Source organism: Pagrus pagrus (assembly GCF_965226575.1).
Source record: "Pagrus pagrus genome assembly, chromosome: 8".
In the NCBI taxonomy this organism is placed as follows: Eukaryota; Metazoa; Chordata; class Actinopteri; order Spariformes; family Sparidae; genus Pagrus; species Pagrus pagrus.
Genome location: NC_140192.1, coordinates 21,254,313 through 21,272,042, shown reverse-complemented (window position 1 = coordinate 21,272,042; position 17,730 = coordinate 21,254,313). Strand labels below are relative to the sequence as shown.

At 41.5% G+C, this 17,730-nt stretch overlaps 2 protein-coding genes across 3 annotated transcripts; both read right to left on the bottom strand.

Moving 5' to 3' along the window:
- Positions 1-119: 119 nt before the first annotated feature.
- Positions 120-8,890, bottom strand: vcp (valosin containing protein). The gene is made up of 17 exons (XM_084359399.1): positions 8,731-8,890; positions 6,912-7,023; positions 6,586-6,758; positions 6,357-6,499; positions 6,098-6,228; positions 5,874-6,005; positions 5,247-5,349; positions 4,654-4,787; positions 4,307-4,442; positions 3,296-3,408; positions 2,734-2,898; positions 2,528-2,650; positions 2,193-2,405; positions 1,759-2,067; positions 1,364-1,519; positions 1,102-1,256; positions 120-676 (listed from the first exon to the last, which is right to left on the bottom strand). The coding sequence occupies exons 1-17, from the start codon at positions 8,745-8,747 to the stop codon at positions 571-573; spliced, it is 2,421 nt and encodes an 806-aa protein (XP_084215525.1). The 5' UTR covers positions 8,748-8,890; the 3' UTR covers positions 120-570.
- A 567-nt stretch (positions 8,891-9,457) lies between these two features.
- Positions 9,458-16,106, bottom strand: fancg (FA complementation group G). 2 transcript variants are annotated; one of them, XM_084360844.1, is made up of 14 exons: positions 15,947-16,106; positions 14,886-14,985; positions 14,639-14,764; positions 14,336-14,508; positions 13,655-13,808; positions 12,735-12,865; positions 12,446-12,592; positions 12,065-12,225; positions 11,852-11,918; positions 11,442-11,770; positions 11,315-11,355; positions 11,035-11,208; positions 10,770-10,884; positions 9,458-9,689 (listed from the first exon to the last, which is right to left on the bottom strand). In XM_084360844.1, exons 1-14 carry the CDS (start codon positions 16,013-16,015, stop codon positions 9,587-9,589), a joined length of 1,890 nt encoding a protein of 629 aa, XP_084216970.1. In that variant the 5' UTR covers positions 16,016-16,106; the 3' UTR covers positions 9,458-9,586. The 2 variants fall into 2 exon arrangements, with proteins under 2 accessions (XP_084216970.1, XP_084216971.1); XM_084360845.1 differs by having other exon boundaries at positions 14,886-14,982.
- Between the last annotated feature and the right edge of the window lie 1,624 nt (positions 16,107-17,730).

Below are 17,730 nucleotides of genomic sequence, written 5' to 3'. Positions count from 1 at the left end.
TATAACGATTGAAATGACACTACTTACCATAGAGGATATGTACATTAAGATTTAAAGATGAGACCCTGAATTAGACAAAACTGACATGAACTAGCACAAAAATCAGACACTGATAACACTTCCATTTCGTGAGATTTTATTTTCAACAACATAACCTTGACAAATTTGTAATACATTATATGCTACTGTTTATTTAAAAAAAAAAAAAGAGAGGAAGTCATTAGCAATATGTTGTTTTCTTTTCTTTCTTATAGTCTAGCATAGAATCCCGTCACTAAAGCCATTCATGTTGGTTGTGATATACTGAGAATGAGGCCACTCAATAACAACCCCCCCACCCCTCCCATCCCTCCCCAATCAGCATCAGTCACTCACCTTCCAGTTCCAACATCCCCTTACCCCCACCCACATCAAAGCCAGGGCAAACCAAGCGGCTACATGCTTTCTCCGAGGGAAGTCATACAAAAAAAAGGAACACATGAAAGAAGCACAAAGTCCTAAAAATGTGGAATCTGGTGAGAATTTGTACAGGTGTGATCCCGGTACTGACCACTGTGGGGCAGTGTACATTTATCCATAAAGGTCATCGTCGTTGTCTTCATTGAACACTGGACCACTGCCAGTTCCTCCTGAACCATGGCTTGGACCACTGCCGCCTGCAGCACTGGAGGGAAACCTGAAAGCAAAGAAAGAATCATTGACCAATTTTATAGGCGACTATTCTGACGATAACATTCACGGGAGTTTAAGTACTTTGAGGTGTGAAGTAATGACAGGATATTCAGTAGGAGCAGTAGGGATTCCAGGAAAATGTTACCACCATTACAGTAAAGCTTGTTACAAAGATGTTTTAAAAAACATGCAGATTAGGTCCAACGTCCATGTAATAAGTGGACTTAAATTTAACTCTGCTTCAGTCTGGCTGCCAATCAGAACAGAGAAACCGATTTTGTAAAACAACTCTGTAGAAAGTATGATACTCCACTTACATGGCACCACTCCACAAAGGCCATGGAGCGACGTAATGTAAGTGGAGTGCCATACTTTCTACAGAGTATGCAACAGTCATGCAAATACAACCCATCAAACAGAAAAATATACCTGAAGCTGCCAAAGCCACGGCTCTGCTGCAGTGTCTGAGCGAACATCTCGTATTTGCGAATGTCGTTGTCACTGACGGAGCGGCGAGCAAATCGCATTGCCTCTTCGAAGTGGTCCTTCCTGATCTCTGGCACAGGATCATCCTCTTCCACCTCCTATGAAAAAAGATATGAGAGTTACCATCATGTAAAGCATCTAAAGCAGCAGCAGAGCAGAAGTGTGCAAATGTCAAAAGGTGAATAAAAGAGACAGAAGCACTGACCATAGCTGATGGGTTGGTCTGCCTCTCCCTCTCTCTGCGGATCTCATTCTCAATGCTCTCCCTGATGGCCAGCTTACATGCCCGCTGGCAGATCTCTGTAAGATCTGCTCCAGAGAAGCCATTGGTCATCTTTGCCAGGAAGTCCAAGTCCACATCCTATCAACAACAGATTAGAAAATTAGAAATGTATACATATTTTGATTCTCTTACTTCTAGTGAAGTTAGGGTTAGGGGTCAAGTGTATTAAAAGTACAACAGCTAATGTGATGACTATTTGACAACAGAAGCCATTGAGGAAAAAGAAAAAAGGTCATCACACAAATCACTCAAAAAACTGAGAAACTGTGACCATGCAGCAAGTCTGTTAGTGCATTTATGAATAGCAGCACGGTCACCTTGCTGATGGGGCTCTTGCGGAGATTGGCTTTCAGGATGCTCATCCTGCTCTTCTCGTCAGGCAGGGGGATGTAGATGAGCTGATCCAGACGTCCAGGTCTCAGGATGGCGGGGTCAATGATGTCTGGTCTGTTTGTGGCACCGATGATGAAGACGTTCTTCTTGCTGGACATACCATCCATCTCGGTCAGGATCTGGTTGATGACACGGTCGGCTGCTCCACCACCATCTCCCACGTTGCCGCCACGAGCCTTGGCTATGGAGTCCAGCTCATCAAAGAAGAGAACGCATGGGGCTGCTTGACGAGCCTGGAAACATCACACAGACACAGAATGGTCTTAAATACAGTGTAGAAGTTAATTATGTAGAGTGGAATTGGTTGCAATCATTGAAGCTTGTAGTGGCATGTAGACACTCTTAACAACATTCTTACCTTGTCAAAGATCTCTCTGACGTTGGCCTCAGACTCTCCAAACCACATAGTGAGCAGCTCAGGTCCTTTGATGGAGATGAAATTTGCCTGGCACTCATTGGCGATGGCTTTGGCCAGCAGAGTCTTACCACAACCAGGGGGACCGTAGAACAGCACACCCTTGGAGGGGGTCATGCCAAACTTGAGGAACTTGTCTGGGTGCTCCACTGGGTACTGAATTGTAAAGTAGAGGAAAAGCACAGTTAGAAAGAACATTCACATTTTATGGCTTGTACAATTCCCTTGTAATACTAATACTTTTTAGATATGATCTTATTTCTGGAAGAGGTCCATACCTGCACCAACTCCTGCAGCTCCCTCTTGACATCATCCAGACCTCCGATGTCCTCCCAGGTGATGTTGGGAACCTCAACAACTGTCTCCCTCAGTGCAGATGGGTTGCTCTGGCTCAGAGCCCACTGAAGGACAGCAGACAATCATTTCAGTAAGGGCTCAGTGGGCCGTAAGGAGCAAACATGGCAAAAAACATTACAGGCCTTACCTTGAAGTCATCCATAGTGACAGCAAGTGAGTTCATGACTTCAGCATCAATGGTCTCATCCTCAAGGTCAATCAGGTCCATCTTCTTTCTGATGGCCTGCAGGGCAGCCTCAGAGCAGAGAGCAGCCAGATCTGCACCCACGTGTCCATGGGTCTCATTGGCTACCTACATACAAGATACAGAGATCACAATGATGTTGAGATCCTGACTAGTATCATACAAACACCACACACGTTCATAAAGTCCAATAATGAACACTGTGAATGCATTATATTTGTGTATTCACTTACTGTTTGTTAACCAATGCATGTCTGGATCGTGTATAATGCCAATTGTCAAATTAAAAAAACACACCAGATACTGCACAATCAGGACAAGAGTGATCACATTCCTCCATATAAAAAAAAGGAATGTAAACTTACAGCACCTGATCCAAGGAAACAATTCAGAATAAAATGCAATTTCCTGTGTGGTTTTACTCGGAAATTACAGGTAATGATAACCACATCAAATAGTGTGTGGTTTGGTGTCACCTGACTGCTGGAGTATTATGTGTACGGACCTGTTCCAAGTCGACATCGTCAGCCAGTTTCATGTTCTTGGTGTGAATCTGGAGAATCTCCAGTCTGCCAGTGGCGTCAGGGATGCCGATGTCCACTTCCCTATCAAAACGCCCTGGAGATGGTGGAGGTTCAAAAACACCGATTAGTTCCAATGAAACAGATACTTTCCAGACACACCTCAATACAATTTAAGAGCACAGCCTGAGGGGGGTGTTGCCTGTTCTGTAATAGTGTGGCGGCAGAAGACATTTTCAAAAGTTAGATAAGAGTTACAAAAGTAACTGAAATTGATTGACAGGCAAGAACCAATCCCAATCCTTTGTCGAGGCTGTCAGAAACATCCCATCACACAACCTTAATGCCTTTAAAACTGGAAACCACACAGTGTTGTGAGGAACTGACCCACTAGTGACCTGCAGAGCCCACAAAATAAACAGCAGCCAGCAGTTTTAATCAGTGATGTGACAACATGCCAGAAACACAGCAGCTTGAGGTTAAGTAAAAGGAGACGCAGTAATTCGGCTCTATTGTAGTGACATTTCTTGAAGCACAACTCAATTTATGGGATGCTGTTGGTCGAAAATGACATTTTAAATTTGCTTTAAAGATTCTGTTAAAACAATTTTACAAATATAGGAAACCAGGCTACATTTGAATGCAAATCTGTTCAGCAATTGAACCTTTCCTGAATCTAAATGAAGGCCTGTGGTCGGCCATGTGAGCACTGTGAAAGGATGCCAAACAATAAAAGTATAACTAAAGAAAAACATGCACTACCTACTAAAAATATTCCATCCATTATTTAAAAAGTAAACATTATGGGAAGACGCATGATGAGGCATCCTTAGAAAAGATTGCCGAGTTTGAAATAAAACATCAATCAGAGTTGGGTTAAACATTTTTCTTTAGGAGCGTCTGTATTGCTGGCTTTACATTTTGTTACCAGTACATGTATTAGTAGCTTCCTCTAGTCACCACTGCAGGAACATGTTAAAAAACATTAAACTTACCAAATCTCCTGAGTGCAGGGTCAATGCTGTTGGGTCTGTTGGTGGCCGCCATGACGATGACATGAGCTCTCTGTTTCAGGCCATCCATAAGAGTCAGCAGCTGAGAAACAATGCGCCTCTCCACCTCTCCGTGAGTCTACAAAAAAACAACAAAAACATTGTTGCTATACATTTCACATCTAAATTTTATCTTTACATTAGTGTCTTGACTGAATTTGAACCCTTTGGCCAATGATCAGGATGTGACAGATAACACCAAGTCCCTATCAGCTATATTTTCATGTCAAAACACTAAAGTTATAAACAGACACTGTAATGTTATTGAGTTGTCCTCTCCTCCCACTCACCTTCTCCCTCTTAGGAGCGATTGCGTCAAGCTCATCGATAAAGATGATGGCAGGAGCATTCTTCTCTGCTTCCTCGAAGGCCTTTCTCAGGTTACTCTCGCTCTCTCCTGCCAGCTTACTCATGATCTCAGGACCTAAAATGGAGACCAACATTTTGTTTCAGAGGAAAGCACAGCATATACCAAATACATTTCATATGTATGCACAGAATAAGTCCCATCCCAACTAAACACTATCAAAGACAACTCTATATGGTGTCTGAGATATCAGTGCATACAGTGGCACATACAAAGAGCCAATTTTCCTAACTGTGAAGATTCATTAAAAGGAGATGAGACACCTCTACTACTTTATAACAGAATTTAATAAAAGGTGATATTGCGTCCTGCAGCTAGCCAATAAGATTTTTTTAATATCATTCTGAACATAAAAAAAGACACCAGGATTCACACTGATGCAGAAAGTGCATTTCCATCTTCATGGTATATTCAAGCAACCATTGAAAGAAATTATTCAACTGATCCACAAATATAACCAACACTATCACCCAGACTATGAATAAGTGTAAGAAAAATGTGGATGGTTGTTCATACCATTAATCAGGAAGAAGAAAGCTCCAGTTTCATTGGCTACAGCTCTAGCAATCAGGGTCTTTCCAGTTCCAGGGGGTCCATAAAGCAGGATACCACGTGGGGGCTGAAGAGGGGTAAAACATTTCTTTATTTTGTAAAATACAAAATTAAAAGCATTTTTAAGAAAAACAAAGATTTTTCTACACTTTGAATCAGTCACCTTAATGACAACATCTTTATACATACTGAAGTCAAACTAATCCAAGACCAGTATACATACACACTATGAGGTAGTGTTTTCTCTCCTTGCTTTACTCTTGTGATTCAACACTTGAAATGCACAGTTGTCAGACATACTAAACCTAGTGTAGCAGCAGCATAAGTGTAGGAGTCTCCTTAAGTGACGCAATGTCAAGTTACACAGCGAGATCAAGCTAACGTCAGTTAATATTTGTCACTTCTGTACAAGTAAGATTGGAGCTTAACCCTAGCCTTTTGAAATTGGGAATGGGTGCTTTTTAAATTCAACTTTAGCTTTGAATGAGAAAGTAAAGACATTTTTTAGCAAAATAGCGTCACTTATAATTCTACATTTAAGGCCAAGCAAGTTCTGGTTGTTCCTTCATACAGATTAAAAATGTGCCTTACCTTGACTCCAATGGCCTTGAACAGTGCAGGGTGTCTAAGAGGCAGCTCCACCATCTCTTTGATCTGAGCTAACTGCTTCCTCACTCCTCCAATGTCATCATAGCCCACCTCATTCAGGGACTCCTCCTCATCCTGCATGTTCAAAACACAAGATGTTCAATTTTTAATGCGCTTCTTTTTTGGAGAACGTTAACCCATGCACTCTGTGTGTACCAGCTACCCACCTCTCTCCTGATTGGCTCTCCCTCACAGTGGATGACTGTATCAGGAGCAACGATGCAGTAGGGAGAGGGATCGGTCTCTACCACCTTGAACTCCACAGCACGCATACCTCCTCTGACCAGGAAAATATCACCTTCGCATGGTAGAAGGAAACAGTGTTCATTTTCCTCCAACAAAGGGTTGCATGTCATACATTGAAACTGACTTAAATCAAATCGGGCCAAATGAAATCTTAAACTTGGGATGCAAGATTTCACTCACCTTTGCGGATTGGCCTGTAAGCCTCCAGAAAGTATGGCTTCAAGTAGACTTCAAACAGGTTGCCAGTAATTCCCTCTACTGTGTCATCTATTGGGAGCACGTGGATCCTCTTTCCGTACTTCACATCGGGACATGGCTGAATGCTGGAGGAGACATTATACTTAATACCACTTTCTTTTTAAAAGGTTGTGAAAAGAATTTAGATGATTAATTGTGTGCTTTTCCTCACCTGATGACATCACCCAGTCGGACCCTCAGATTGTTGCGGACCACCCTGTTCATGCGAACCTTTTCATCGGAGCAGGTGTCATCAGACAGCACGATGCATACGGTCTCCCGCCTCTTCTTTCCCTTCATCAGAACTGTGTCTCCACGAAAGAGCTGCAGCTCGTCCATCTTGGTCTTAAGAGACATTAAAACAAAGTTATTTTGCGAATCTATTGTGTCATTACATTTTAAATAAGGTTGATAAAAGATATCCAAACATCTGATCCATGACAGATTACATGTTTTAGAATCATAGAAACATCAGCAATGTGTAAAATCTGAGTCTACCTGAGAGAGAGAGACCACACTGTTGTCTTCATTGATGGATTCATCAACAATCAGTCTGTTGGGTCTGTTCTTCTGTTTCAGAATTGCAGTGGCTAGATCATCATTTTTGGATCTATGATGACAAACAGAAAAAACAAGTTGTGGGTCAGAAAAATATACTTATTGAGCATCATCAAGGTATCATGCAGGTCCTTCAGTAACTAAGCTCCTTAATATACTAAGGAATTAACAACATTAATGCAAATGTCTTAGGTTTGGTAACTTCATTAATAACCAAGCAGTGTTCTGTGACATTGTGAAACTTCTCAGTTTCGGGTTTAGTTTGTCTAGTACATCTAGGCAGAATTGGAAAACAGTTTTGTTAAGGTCCAGCATCCTGTTATCAGCGGGGCAATACAGTCTACTTCTTACATCCATTAAGCTACTGGGGTGGTTTTAAACCCAAGTCTAAACAGTGTCTGAAGTGAGATCAGACATAAGTGCTTTTACTAACGTTATTGATTGGTTTGGTCTTTGTAAAGTGAATTGTAAATGTATTTTACTGTATTGTTTCTGTACCTTTCTATATTTACACATCCATGAAAAACTGCAAATTAACTAGTGTTATAAATGATAGGAGGCATTAGTCAATTCGGATAATCTGAGGCCAATTCAATTGTGTGCATGTCCCTACATGATTAATGATAATAACTCTGATTAAGTATTTGTCGCAGTAACCATAAGTGTAAACAGGTCATTTATACAACTCGCCTATCACCAAGACTAAACGTCACCTACGGATAATACGCACAATCATGCGAACAATCAAAATACTGCAAACGACGAACCAGAGGTTAACGTTAAGGTTCAAATTGCCACAAGTTTCCAGAAAAGTCTTGAACCCGTTTTGTGGTTTCTCTTTCATGTTGTTAGCATGCTAATGCTAGCCTTAGAGCTAACTGACTGGCGAGTGAGCCCAGATGACACAGCAAAAGAATTGGAAAAAAACTTTGTTAGCTAGCTAGGTTCCTTCACGGTTAGAGCATGTACCAACTCGGTAGTGATTTTAAATGTATTAGCTACCGATGTAAGGATGACCCACACGATAGTCCGATGAGGAAATGTGTTATTTCACAACTGTTTTGCTAACAGCGAATTAGAGCCGAAGTAAATTGTCGATCACTCAGAATGAATAGCCGGACCTTGTTAGCCTGCTAGCTTAGGTGCACTGTGTAGAGTGGCTATAGACAGCTCGCCATGTAGCTAGCCGTTTGGATGACTAACGTTAGCTAGCGTGTTCTTTCGTGTAACCATTAGCCAGCAACCTTAGCCTCAGCCATTTGCCGATTGGGTTTATATTGATCAATTGACAATATAAAGCACACTGTAAAGACGGGTTCTTAGCCGGTGGTTAGGCCAACTTGTCGATGTGATGGTGGATGGCTTTGGCCTTGACACTGCTAAGCTAACATTAGCATGCAAACACGACAGAGATGACTGCGCTTTGTCAAGTAGCTGTCACACAGCTAGCTAACTCAATGTCGGTAACTAGCCAAAGACAACCGAGAGGATGACAACAGTTTAACAACTGTCGATGTAACACTCAGCTGTCAGTGGATTTTTAATGTTAGGTTATCCAACCAATGGACAAAAGTGCGGAGGCTGAAGTAACTGACCCCATTAGCTCTTCTGCTAGCAAACTCGGTCATGTATTAGCAAGTGAGCTAACTTTAATAAACGAACGTATTCTGAGCTGACGTTAGCTATTTAAAAGGCAACTGCTGATAGCCATTGTTCAGAAAAACGCATTTTAAAAGGACTGAAAGACATTTGTACTTACTCCCCTCCCGAGGCCATGGTCGTCCACCTGGTTTACTATCAATAAATAAAGAAATTCTAGCTAAATGTGTAAGAGGCTTGACCGGTTCTCGTTACTCGACGTTCTCTGTGATTTCACACGAAAGAGCAGCCGTTTCCGTGCTCTTCTTTACAGTTATACCGTGAGCTGGATGCATCCGTCATTCTGATTGGCTGGAGGCTGGCCGTCACCTCGGCAACCAATGAGAGACTCCGGAGTCAGACGTCAACAGGAATATTGTGGAAATCTGGCCAATTACAGCCGAGCAGGACGTTCCTATTTTCATCAGGTCGCCTCTTATTGGTCACTTCAGCGTCTCAGCAAACTTCTGTCATCCAATTAATGCGTACCGCGTTGATACTGAAGAAGCGTAAAAACATGAAATATTATTTTGTTTTTATTGATTATAGCTGACCGGTATGTGGAAAGAACAAAACAAAAGTATTATGTTTATATTTTGTGTTATTTATAGGAAAAATACACACACAAATCGCCTTAAATAGGCATTTTAGAGCAGCAGCATAGTTTGTGTTGTGTCTTCTCAGGTGGTATGTATTGTGCTTTATTTTAATAAGCATAATCAATTATTAAAGTAACATTCGTGATAACTCTTGCCTTCCCAAAACACACTTTTAATTTGCTATGGCCCAGCATCTTTACAGCATATCTTGTGTACACTGTGTTCATTCTCAGTCTCAAACACTGTAAGCCCTTTCAACATGCTTTATTTTACTGCTGAAGCAGATACATGTTTGTTGTGAGTACGGGTTTCAGTTCAGAGGCAGGTGAAAGTTGATCCGGTTGAGTAAGTGATAGGGTAGTTGTCTTTCGTCCCTCTCTAGGCTGACAAGGTTGGACCAAGTTCCTGTATTCTGCGCCGCAGCTCCATGGAGTCCAACAAAGGGCCAGACTGGGGCTCCTGTAGGTACAGACTCAAACTCCTGCAACACAGAAGACACTTACCAGTTAGATGAAGACTAACTTAACAGCATGGTAAATGTTCTCTGCCTAAAGCAACATGAGAGTGCTTTAACTACTTATGTTTTATATTCTTGATTAAAAAAAAAGTGTCTGAATCTGATTAAGACAGACTGAAGTTCATGTGGGGAAAGAAGAACAGCGCACACTGTTTCAAAACTTAAACAATATATCGAGCTCCGGGCAGTGACAAGAATCAAAACAAACAAAAATCCAGCACTTACAGATAACTGGCCTTTGATTTATTGTGGGCAAAAAAAACAAAACAAAGTGCGTTAGCATTTGTTGAGGATAGCTTCTGGCTGTAAGGTGAAAATATCTGTGAGTGAGTGCCAGTTTATACAAGGAATGCCTCTAAAATGCATTTTAAGTCACAACAGATTCGAGCTATCATATTTAGATCAAGATTGCACATTTGCACATGGCCATCTTTACAAAAACAGCTTGAAAAAATCGCTCATTTTTTCTTCATAGTATACAAAATGTAATTACATTCGTACATTATCAATCTGTGCCATGGAAAATGATGAAACACTTAAAATAATGCATTTCTTCTGGTTGGGCCACACCCAGTCGGTTGGCGATGTAAAAACTGTCTAAAAGTATATTTTATTTCCTACAGAAATAGGGTGAAACAACATTTTGCAATTCTGATGCTTCAATTTTGTTTTGCTGTAATTTAAAATGGCAAAACATTGTTGACAGCAGCTTTACATGCTCTGTTTGAGATCTTAAGAAGATTTAGAAACCAACTGTCTTGCTGTGTGCACTTATGGTTGAGTACAAAATGCTTTGGTGTGGTTGTGGATGCATCTGTATCTGCGTGGTCACAAGGGTTCCTGGCCACCTCCAAGTGTGGCTAGTATAATCAAATGCCACTTCCCCACACTATTTATTTATTTATTTTTTGGCACATTCACACGTGTCAACTGGACACATGTAACCTCGTCACCCGAGATGCATTTTTGTGCCAGGTCTTAACAGGGGTTAAGTGGGTTAAAAACTAAGCAGAGGCAGTGAATTTAAGCGTGGCATTGTCTTACTCTACTGAGGATTGTGTAGTGAAGCTCCATGTCTTTTCCCAACAAGCTGCTGCCTCCTGTCTCCTGCCAAGCCTCCACAGCACTTCACCGCACCACAGCCCTGCACCCACACAGTCTGAGACAGAACAGCACATACAGCATGATGACATGTTCTAACAAATGACCAGACAAAGTGCAGATTTAACATTGTTCAAATCATAGCTCATAATACCAAGGCATGAGCTCTGCTGTATATATCAATAAGTTAACGCTGTGGTGTGTATACCTGGAACTGCCTGCAAGCTGAGATTGAGGTCTCTCAGTGCCTCTCTTAGCTGGTCTGTCTGGGAGAAGCTGATGCCTCTACCAGCTAGTGAAAGCCCCTTCAGCCTCTGGAGGATACACAGATCTGTCCCCTGCTTGCCAACCATGTCTGCACTGGGGATCTGTGGTTGGAAACCTGCAATTGAACAATCAACAGGAAAAATGCATAAAGTAACAGTAGCTGTAGGGTTGGTAAAAATGGAAATGTCTCTCTAAAGCATCAAAGAGAAAAAAGTACTCACCTCTCTTCTTAAAGTGCACCTTTACCAGCAGGTTGATGCACCTGTAAGGCAGAGTATAAGCTTAGGTGTTTGTTTGTAATCATATTATCATAATAACAGAAAAAAGAGCCATTTTCATCTTGAAGACCTTGTGTAGTGAGTCACAGCTTGTTTCCAGTCCCTCAGGTGAGTGTGGCAGTGACCCTGCAGGAGGTAGGCAGCCCCTGTCCAGAGCAGCATCCTCATCCTATCTTCACCCTCTGCACCCACAGCCCTGGTCTCAGCCTCAAACTTCTCCTCTGGCTCCTCCAACACCAACTTCTCTGGCAGCAGCTCCAGTGTTGTGCCAATGACCTCATCGCACAGCGCCATGCAATCAGCGGGCCGTCGGGCCATGAGTAAGGCAGCGCCAGCCTCCAGGTAAAGTTCAGGCAACCTAGGGAGGGGAGGATCCTTGGCATGTACCTGAGATGGAGACTTAGAGCATACCGACATCAATTAAAATATATCCAAAGTTCATTATTAAATCATCTCATCTGTCAGGGTTTTCAGTCTTACTCCATGTTGATCATCTGAGTGAAGAGCAGCCAGCAGGTCCAAATAATATTCCACACCCTCTGACACCCTGAAGAAACAGCAGTGACAACCATATTACAAATACAGTTTGCACCATGTGTGTACTATTCTCATCTTCATCTGTTTTCTAGTTTTGAGTCATGATCAGGTGCCATAAAGAAACATTAACTCTGAGCTCCATGCTGTGCTCCTCACCTCCCATGGAGCACACACTTCTGGGCCAGACTGTGAAGGACAGAGAGGGCAGAGGGAACTGAGAGCAAGCTGTTCAGTGATTGGCTGCAAAGCAATACGGACGGGGAGAGGAGATGAGTACCAGCCAGAGGAGGCTCTGTGGCAGAGGGCAACAGCAAAGTCTGTGGGACAAGAGAGGTTTCATGTGTCAGTGCACAGGCCTACACTTACATGTCAGTGGCCCAAATAAACCTTTTGGTTCATCTGCTGACGGCTACTCCACAACAACAATGGCACAGAATATTTTTTAACAACAAATTATCTACAAGAACAACATTTAGACACATTTCTGTCACCTTTTTTCTGCTTTCCCCGTACATACTGTATACTTGTTTTACTCACTGAGTGCAGCAAACGAAGAGCTTGTATCTCAGCCTGTATGTTGCCCAGCTGTCTGTATATGAGTATGCTCTGGTACAGAGCACACACACACCGGGAGTCTGTCTCCAATGCCTTCCTGTAACACTGCAATGCCATCTGAGGGCAGCTCTGAAGACAAATGCACATATAAACACTCTCACTGCATGCAAATGCTAAAACCTGTCATACCCATGCATGATGAATGCAAATTCTCTGTGCGTATGTATAGACTATATGTGTATGTGTAAAACATTTTTGTTAGTGTGTATACCATATAGGCGAGGCAGGAGCCCGAGAGGAGGTGTGTGTATGCTAATAGAGTTCTGGGAGCGGGCAGGGAGGAAGCCATCTGCAGGCCAGACAGCGCTTCTGAACTCTGACCCGCACTCAATCGTTCTGCACCTTAATAAAACATACAGAAAACGGCAAAATACTTTTACTTTGTACTATAAACACAAGGGTCTTTTTGATACATCACTGGCATGTAGTTTAGTTTAGATAACGTCATTGTCCTCAGAGAGAAACCTACATAGATCAAACATAAAACCACCACAACACACTACGTCAGCCATCCGAGGCTCTTTGGCCAAGGCAATTCAAATCATGAATAAAAATAAATACGTAGGTCACAACTCATTTTAACCAAATGTTAAAATTGTAAGCACTATCTAAGTTGCACATAACCCATAAAGTAAAATTATCAATATATAAGAAATATTTATAAATTCACTTTTCAGGAACATGAGAACTACTCATCAATATTTGCTCTGGGAGCGTGCACCCGCAATTTACTCACTTGTATTTTAAAAAGTCGACTCCAACCATTCAAATACACCCGAAGACATCAGTTTGCATTCAACTAATATTTTTTTCTGTATTATGATAGTTTGTCTGCCCCTGAGCTGAAACATGTTTTTAGAGTGCAGAAATCAAGACATTTACTATATACTTAAGCTTTATACAATATTTTGTATGTATAAAGAAAATGTATGAGTCATATAATAAGACTATTTTTATCTTAACCAGGGATTAGAACTTTTTCACTATAACTGCATTAAGACTTTCCTCATTCGTGCCCTACTGCACACAACTTGTGCTTGCATCTCAGACAGCCTGAGTCCGCCACTCGGTTACAACAATCTGTATCTGTTTGTTCGACATACATCAACAAATAACATGTATGTTGCTGACCTTGGGCTATAAAAGTGCAGGTCTGCAATAACTCAATCAGCCGTCTTGGGTCCATCACTAGTAGTGGAATCTCTGAGGACTTTCCCCTTTCATTGCTCCTCTTGTCATCCCCAAGCTCAGTTGATAGTGTCTCAAACAGGGAGAACAGCTCATCCTGCATCACAGGAACAAAATACAGTATCAGTTTATTTTATAATACTGTCAACAACAAAACAATATCAAGCCTATACTATTACACACAGTGGGGACTGGACACTGTAGAAGGCAAATCAGCATTTAATGTTTAGGGAAAAAAATATTGGGGGGAAAACTGCACTAAAACTTTCAGAATGTTTTCACCACCATGTTTTTCCTCAAACAAACAAAAAACATATTTAATTTCTCTGTTGACTTGGATATAAATCCAACACTTGATAGCAGTCATTATATCTTTGCCTCATATATAACATATGAGGGCTATGAGGTTGAAGAGGACAGAGACAGCATGTATATATAGTATACGGCACATATTCATAACACACAACCTTCTGTTTTTTTAACATCACAAACAAACCTTTGGTTTAGTCTGGTTCACACCAAAGGGTTAAATGAAACCTATCTCTTTAGCTTCACCAAAATCGACTGGATGAATATCACACCAAACAAGTTAGGTGGAAACATAATCTATAAACAGGATCGTACCTGAAACTCCTGAATCGTTTTCAGCTGGCAGGTGGCCAGCCATATTGCCCACTGCAGACAAAGAAGGTGCTGTACAGAGGAGTTAAAAGTTGTGTTTCCCACTGATTTGAGAAGTGTTTTCCAAAAAGCAGGAGGGTCTGAAGAAATAGGGTCATCACCTGTCATCTGTATAACTGTAGGGAACAAGAGTAGGCTGTGAAATCACAGTTTAGAGATCCTTCTTACATGAAACTGGATGTCTGGCATTATTTCCTGTGTCATCTAAATCTATGGTTTTGTCATCATCTGGCAGCTTAGACCTACCTCTCTCTGTGGCTTGTGAGAGGAGCAGCTCAGCTTCTGAGAACTGAGACAGAGCAGCAGAGCACAAACAGGCATTGTACACTACTGTCAGCTCCAACTGTGCATGTTCTAAAAGAGGAGGGATACCTGCAGGAAAGGGACATGGGGAATGGAAAAAAGGGAGATAGAAGATCCACAAAGGTTAGTGCTGAGCTCCCCACCTTAACAAATTAGGCTTTTAAACAGTATTATGATGGAAATGGAGCACCTTGGATTTTCCTTGAAAGTTTGTGAAACTCAGACGAACAACATCTCAGATGGGTCTGGTTCTGGTCGTGGCTTACAGCTTCTCCTCCTATTTCTTGCTGCTGAAACAAGAAAGCGAAAGCAAACTGGAAAGTAAGAATGGTACATAAAGGAAAACTCCACCAATTATGCAACATTAAAGCGTGTTTACAAGTCTTGAGGAGTACTACTGCATATATGAAAAAAGTAGTAGGAAGCCTTCTGTGGCTGAATGTAATCTGTAAATTGCCTCTAGAGATGTTACTCAGTGACTAAGTTGTTTTATGGGTAATTTAGGAGCCACGTTTTGGTGTATCACTTTTGATCATTTGTTTTTAAACTTTCCATGATGAGTCCAACAGTGTTACAGTGCAATTCAGACCAGTGGACTACTTTTCAAACCTACATCACCTACAACAGCCACTGAGTGACATCACTGGAGGCACTTTATCAGATTACATGCAGCTTCCTCCACTTTTTTCACCTATACTCTAGTATTCCCCAAGACCTGTAAACTCACTTTACACACTGACTTTTAGCCTTAAAGTACAACATTAGAGTATTTACATTTTATGCTACTTCATATTGCCTAAACACTATAGTTGAGAGAGAATCATGGCACTTTTTGCAACACATTTAATAGATATAGTTTGACGTTTCCTCTCAAAAAAGATGATCAGTTTTTTTATTTTATGTATACAGATTACACCAGCGGCAGTATATGAATGAGATTAGTCAACCAGCTACATTTTACTGTCACTGTCATGTTAATGCATTTGTAATAATAGTATTGAAGTGAAGGAACGTTTTCAATGGGGGGGTTTCTTTGTAATAGTGTGTTATTGTCATATAAGCACCATTAAAAGATGTAAAAGCTTTTTCCAGTTCTGGTAAGACTTAAAGCACATTTTATTGTCCATCATAGAAAGGCCTATACATCAACCTTAACAGTGGAAGACAGTGTGTTCATGAAAAGTTGAGTTAATGTTGTACAGGCTAATTGAAACCGCTGAAAACACGAAATATTTAACATTAACTTCTTACCTTCCATTTGTTAACCAACTCGTTGTTTTCCTGGATCCATCTATCAAATAACGACAGTGGTTGGTACATTTTAATAGAGATTTTATCCCTGTTTTGTGAAAAGGTTAGCTGTATTTTGTTTGAACTTTCCCTCGGTTGTCAAATGGGAGCTAACACCGGAAGTAAACAGTAGTGCGTGTCTCGCAGCGGGGCTCTGCTGCCCCCCGTGGTCAAACCAGGAAACTACAGCCGCAGTCTGCTCACTGTGCAGCAGATGGTGCTGTGACGAAGCCTCAGTGTTCTGGAAACTTCAATCTGGTGGTTGATTTTTCACAGCCACAAGCTGTGAAGTGCCACAGCTGTTTGTTTGTGTTCATTAGCTTCATAACCATCACAATGAATAACCCTAATGTGTTCGGTGTGACTTTGAATGATGGCTCTTTTCTCCTTTAATAACTCATAGTGGTGATGCTATCACAATCACATGCACACACATGCACGCACACACAACTACATGTATAAAGCAACTGGTGAACACAATCCAGGGCCTTAATTGTATTGCAGCTGAGTCATCCCTGAGACTGCCAGGACAGCCATTTTTCTAGTTGTCCCTCCCAAGGTGACTCCCTCTTTTCTCACACAACTCCACTCCCCCCGTCCTCTCCTCTCATCCCTATTTCTGTGTGTCTGTCAGCCTTCCTTCTGTGCATCATCTTCTTCCCTGTTGTCTAAACCTCCATGTCTGCCTTGATCACAACCCCGAGCTCCTCTTTTCTCTCATTGTCTCAAATCACAGAAAGCTCTGAGTATACCACCATAGAACAAAACGAGGGAAGCTCCTGGCATCCACTGCTCCACAGTACACAATCACACACTTGCACGCACACAGGAAACATACACAAAAGATATCTTTTATTCTGATTCCCCACATCTTATTTCTTGTGGGATGGTTTTCACTGTTTTGTGACATTTTCTCTCTGCATCGATTCTGATGTTTTCCATCTCTCCATCCATCCCTTCAAGGACAAGGTCATTACATGGCAAGAGCCTACCATCTCTTTTCCTGCTGTTCTCGCTCAATGTCATTCACATGGCAAGACTTCAACTTTCATTGAAAGGTCACTGCGACAAATCCAGTCATGGCAGCATCAAAGTGCAGCTTAGGCTCCTTTTGAGAAACCAACAATACTGTCGCTTGACAGTTTGTCGCTTCTATGGTGTTCTTCTGTCTCAAATTTGGCTCGCAACATCATAATAGTTGCAGGGGAATTGGTTTTGAAAGCTCCCAAACTCTATTCTGATTACAAATACAGCAACCATTTGGATGAACTCCAAATACGGCCATGTTATATTATGTTTCTTCCAGCAGGAATTTTCTAGCACAGAATGAAAAATTGCGCATCTATTTTTTCATGTAGACTACTTGCAGTTGGTTCAAATAACAAGGTATTGAAGAACATGAGCTACATTGAATATGAGATCCTTGTAACATCACAACTGAATTCTGCCCACTCTGCTCCATTATCCTCATTTATAAACCATGAAGCTGGTGAAGGGAGGGGCTGTGGCATGTTATTTATGTTCTGAATGACCCTCAGCTCCCTGAATATGTGAGATGTGGTGCAAAACACACTGTGACTGTTGCGCAAACAGTACCAACACAGATTCAAAGAAGCATTTTCACCGATTTGTGAAAACAGTTGATAACACTTTCATGGATTTCACTTTAAAGGAGACATACTATGCTGATTCTCAGGTTCATAATTTTATTTTAGGTTTTAGGTTACTACTAGAACAGGTGGGGT

What these genes read in the sequence shown, in the direction of transcription:
- vcp (XM_084359399.1), bottom strand. An exon ending in TCAAGGCCATTGGAGTCAAG is followed by an intron (nt 5,350 to 5,873) that starts GTAAGGCACATT and finishes ACCCCTCTTCAG; the next exon opens with CCCCCACGTGGTATCCTGCT. An exon ending in ACGATGTCGACTTGGAACAG is followed by an intron (nt 2,899 to 3,295) that starts GTCCGTACACAT and finishes TCTTGTATGTAG; the next exon opens with GTAGCCAATGAGACCCATGG.
- fancg (XM_084360844.1), bottom strand. Translation starts at nt 16,015, where the DNA reads ATGTACCAACCACTGTCGTTATTTGATAGATGGATCCAGGAAAACAAC. An exon ending in ACTCAGATGATCAACATGGA is followed by an intron (nt 11,771 to 11,851) that starts GTAAGACTGAAA and finishes GTATGCTCTAAG; the next exon opens with TCTCCATCTCAGGTACATGC. An exon ending in GGTGCACTTTAAGAAGAGAG is followed by an intron (nt 11,209 to 11,314) that starts GTGAGTACTTTT and finishes GTTCAATTGCAG; the next exon opens with GTTTCCAACCACAGATCCCC.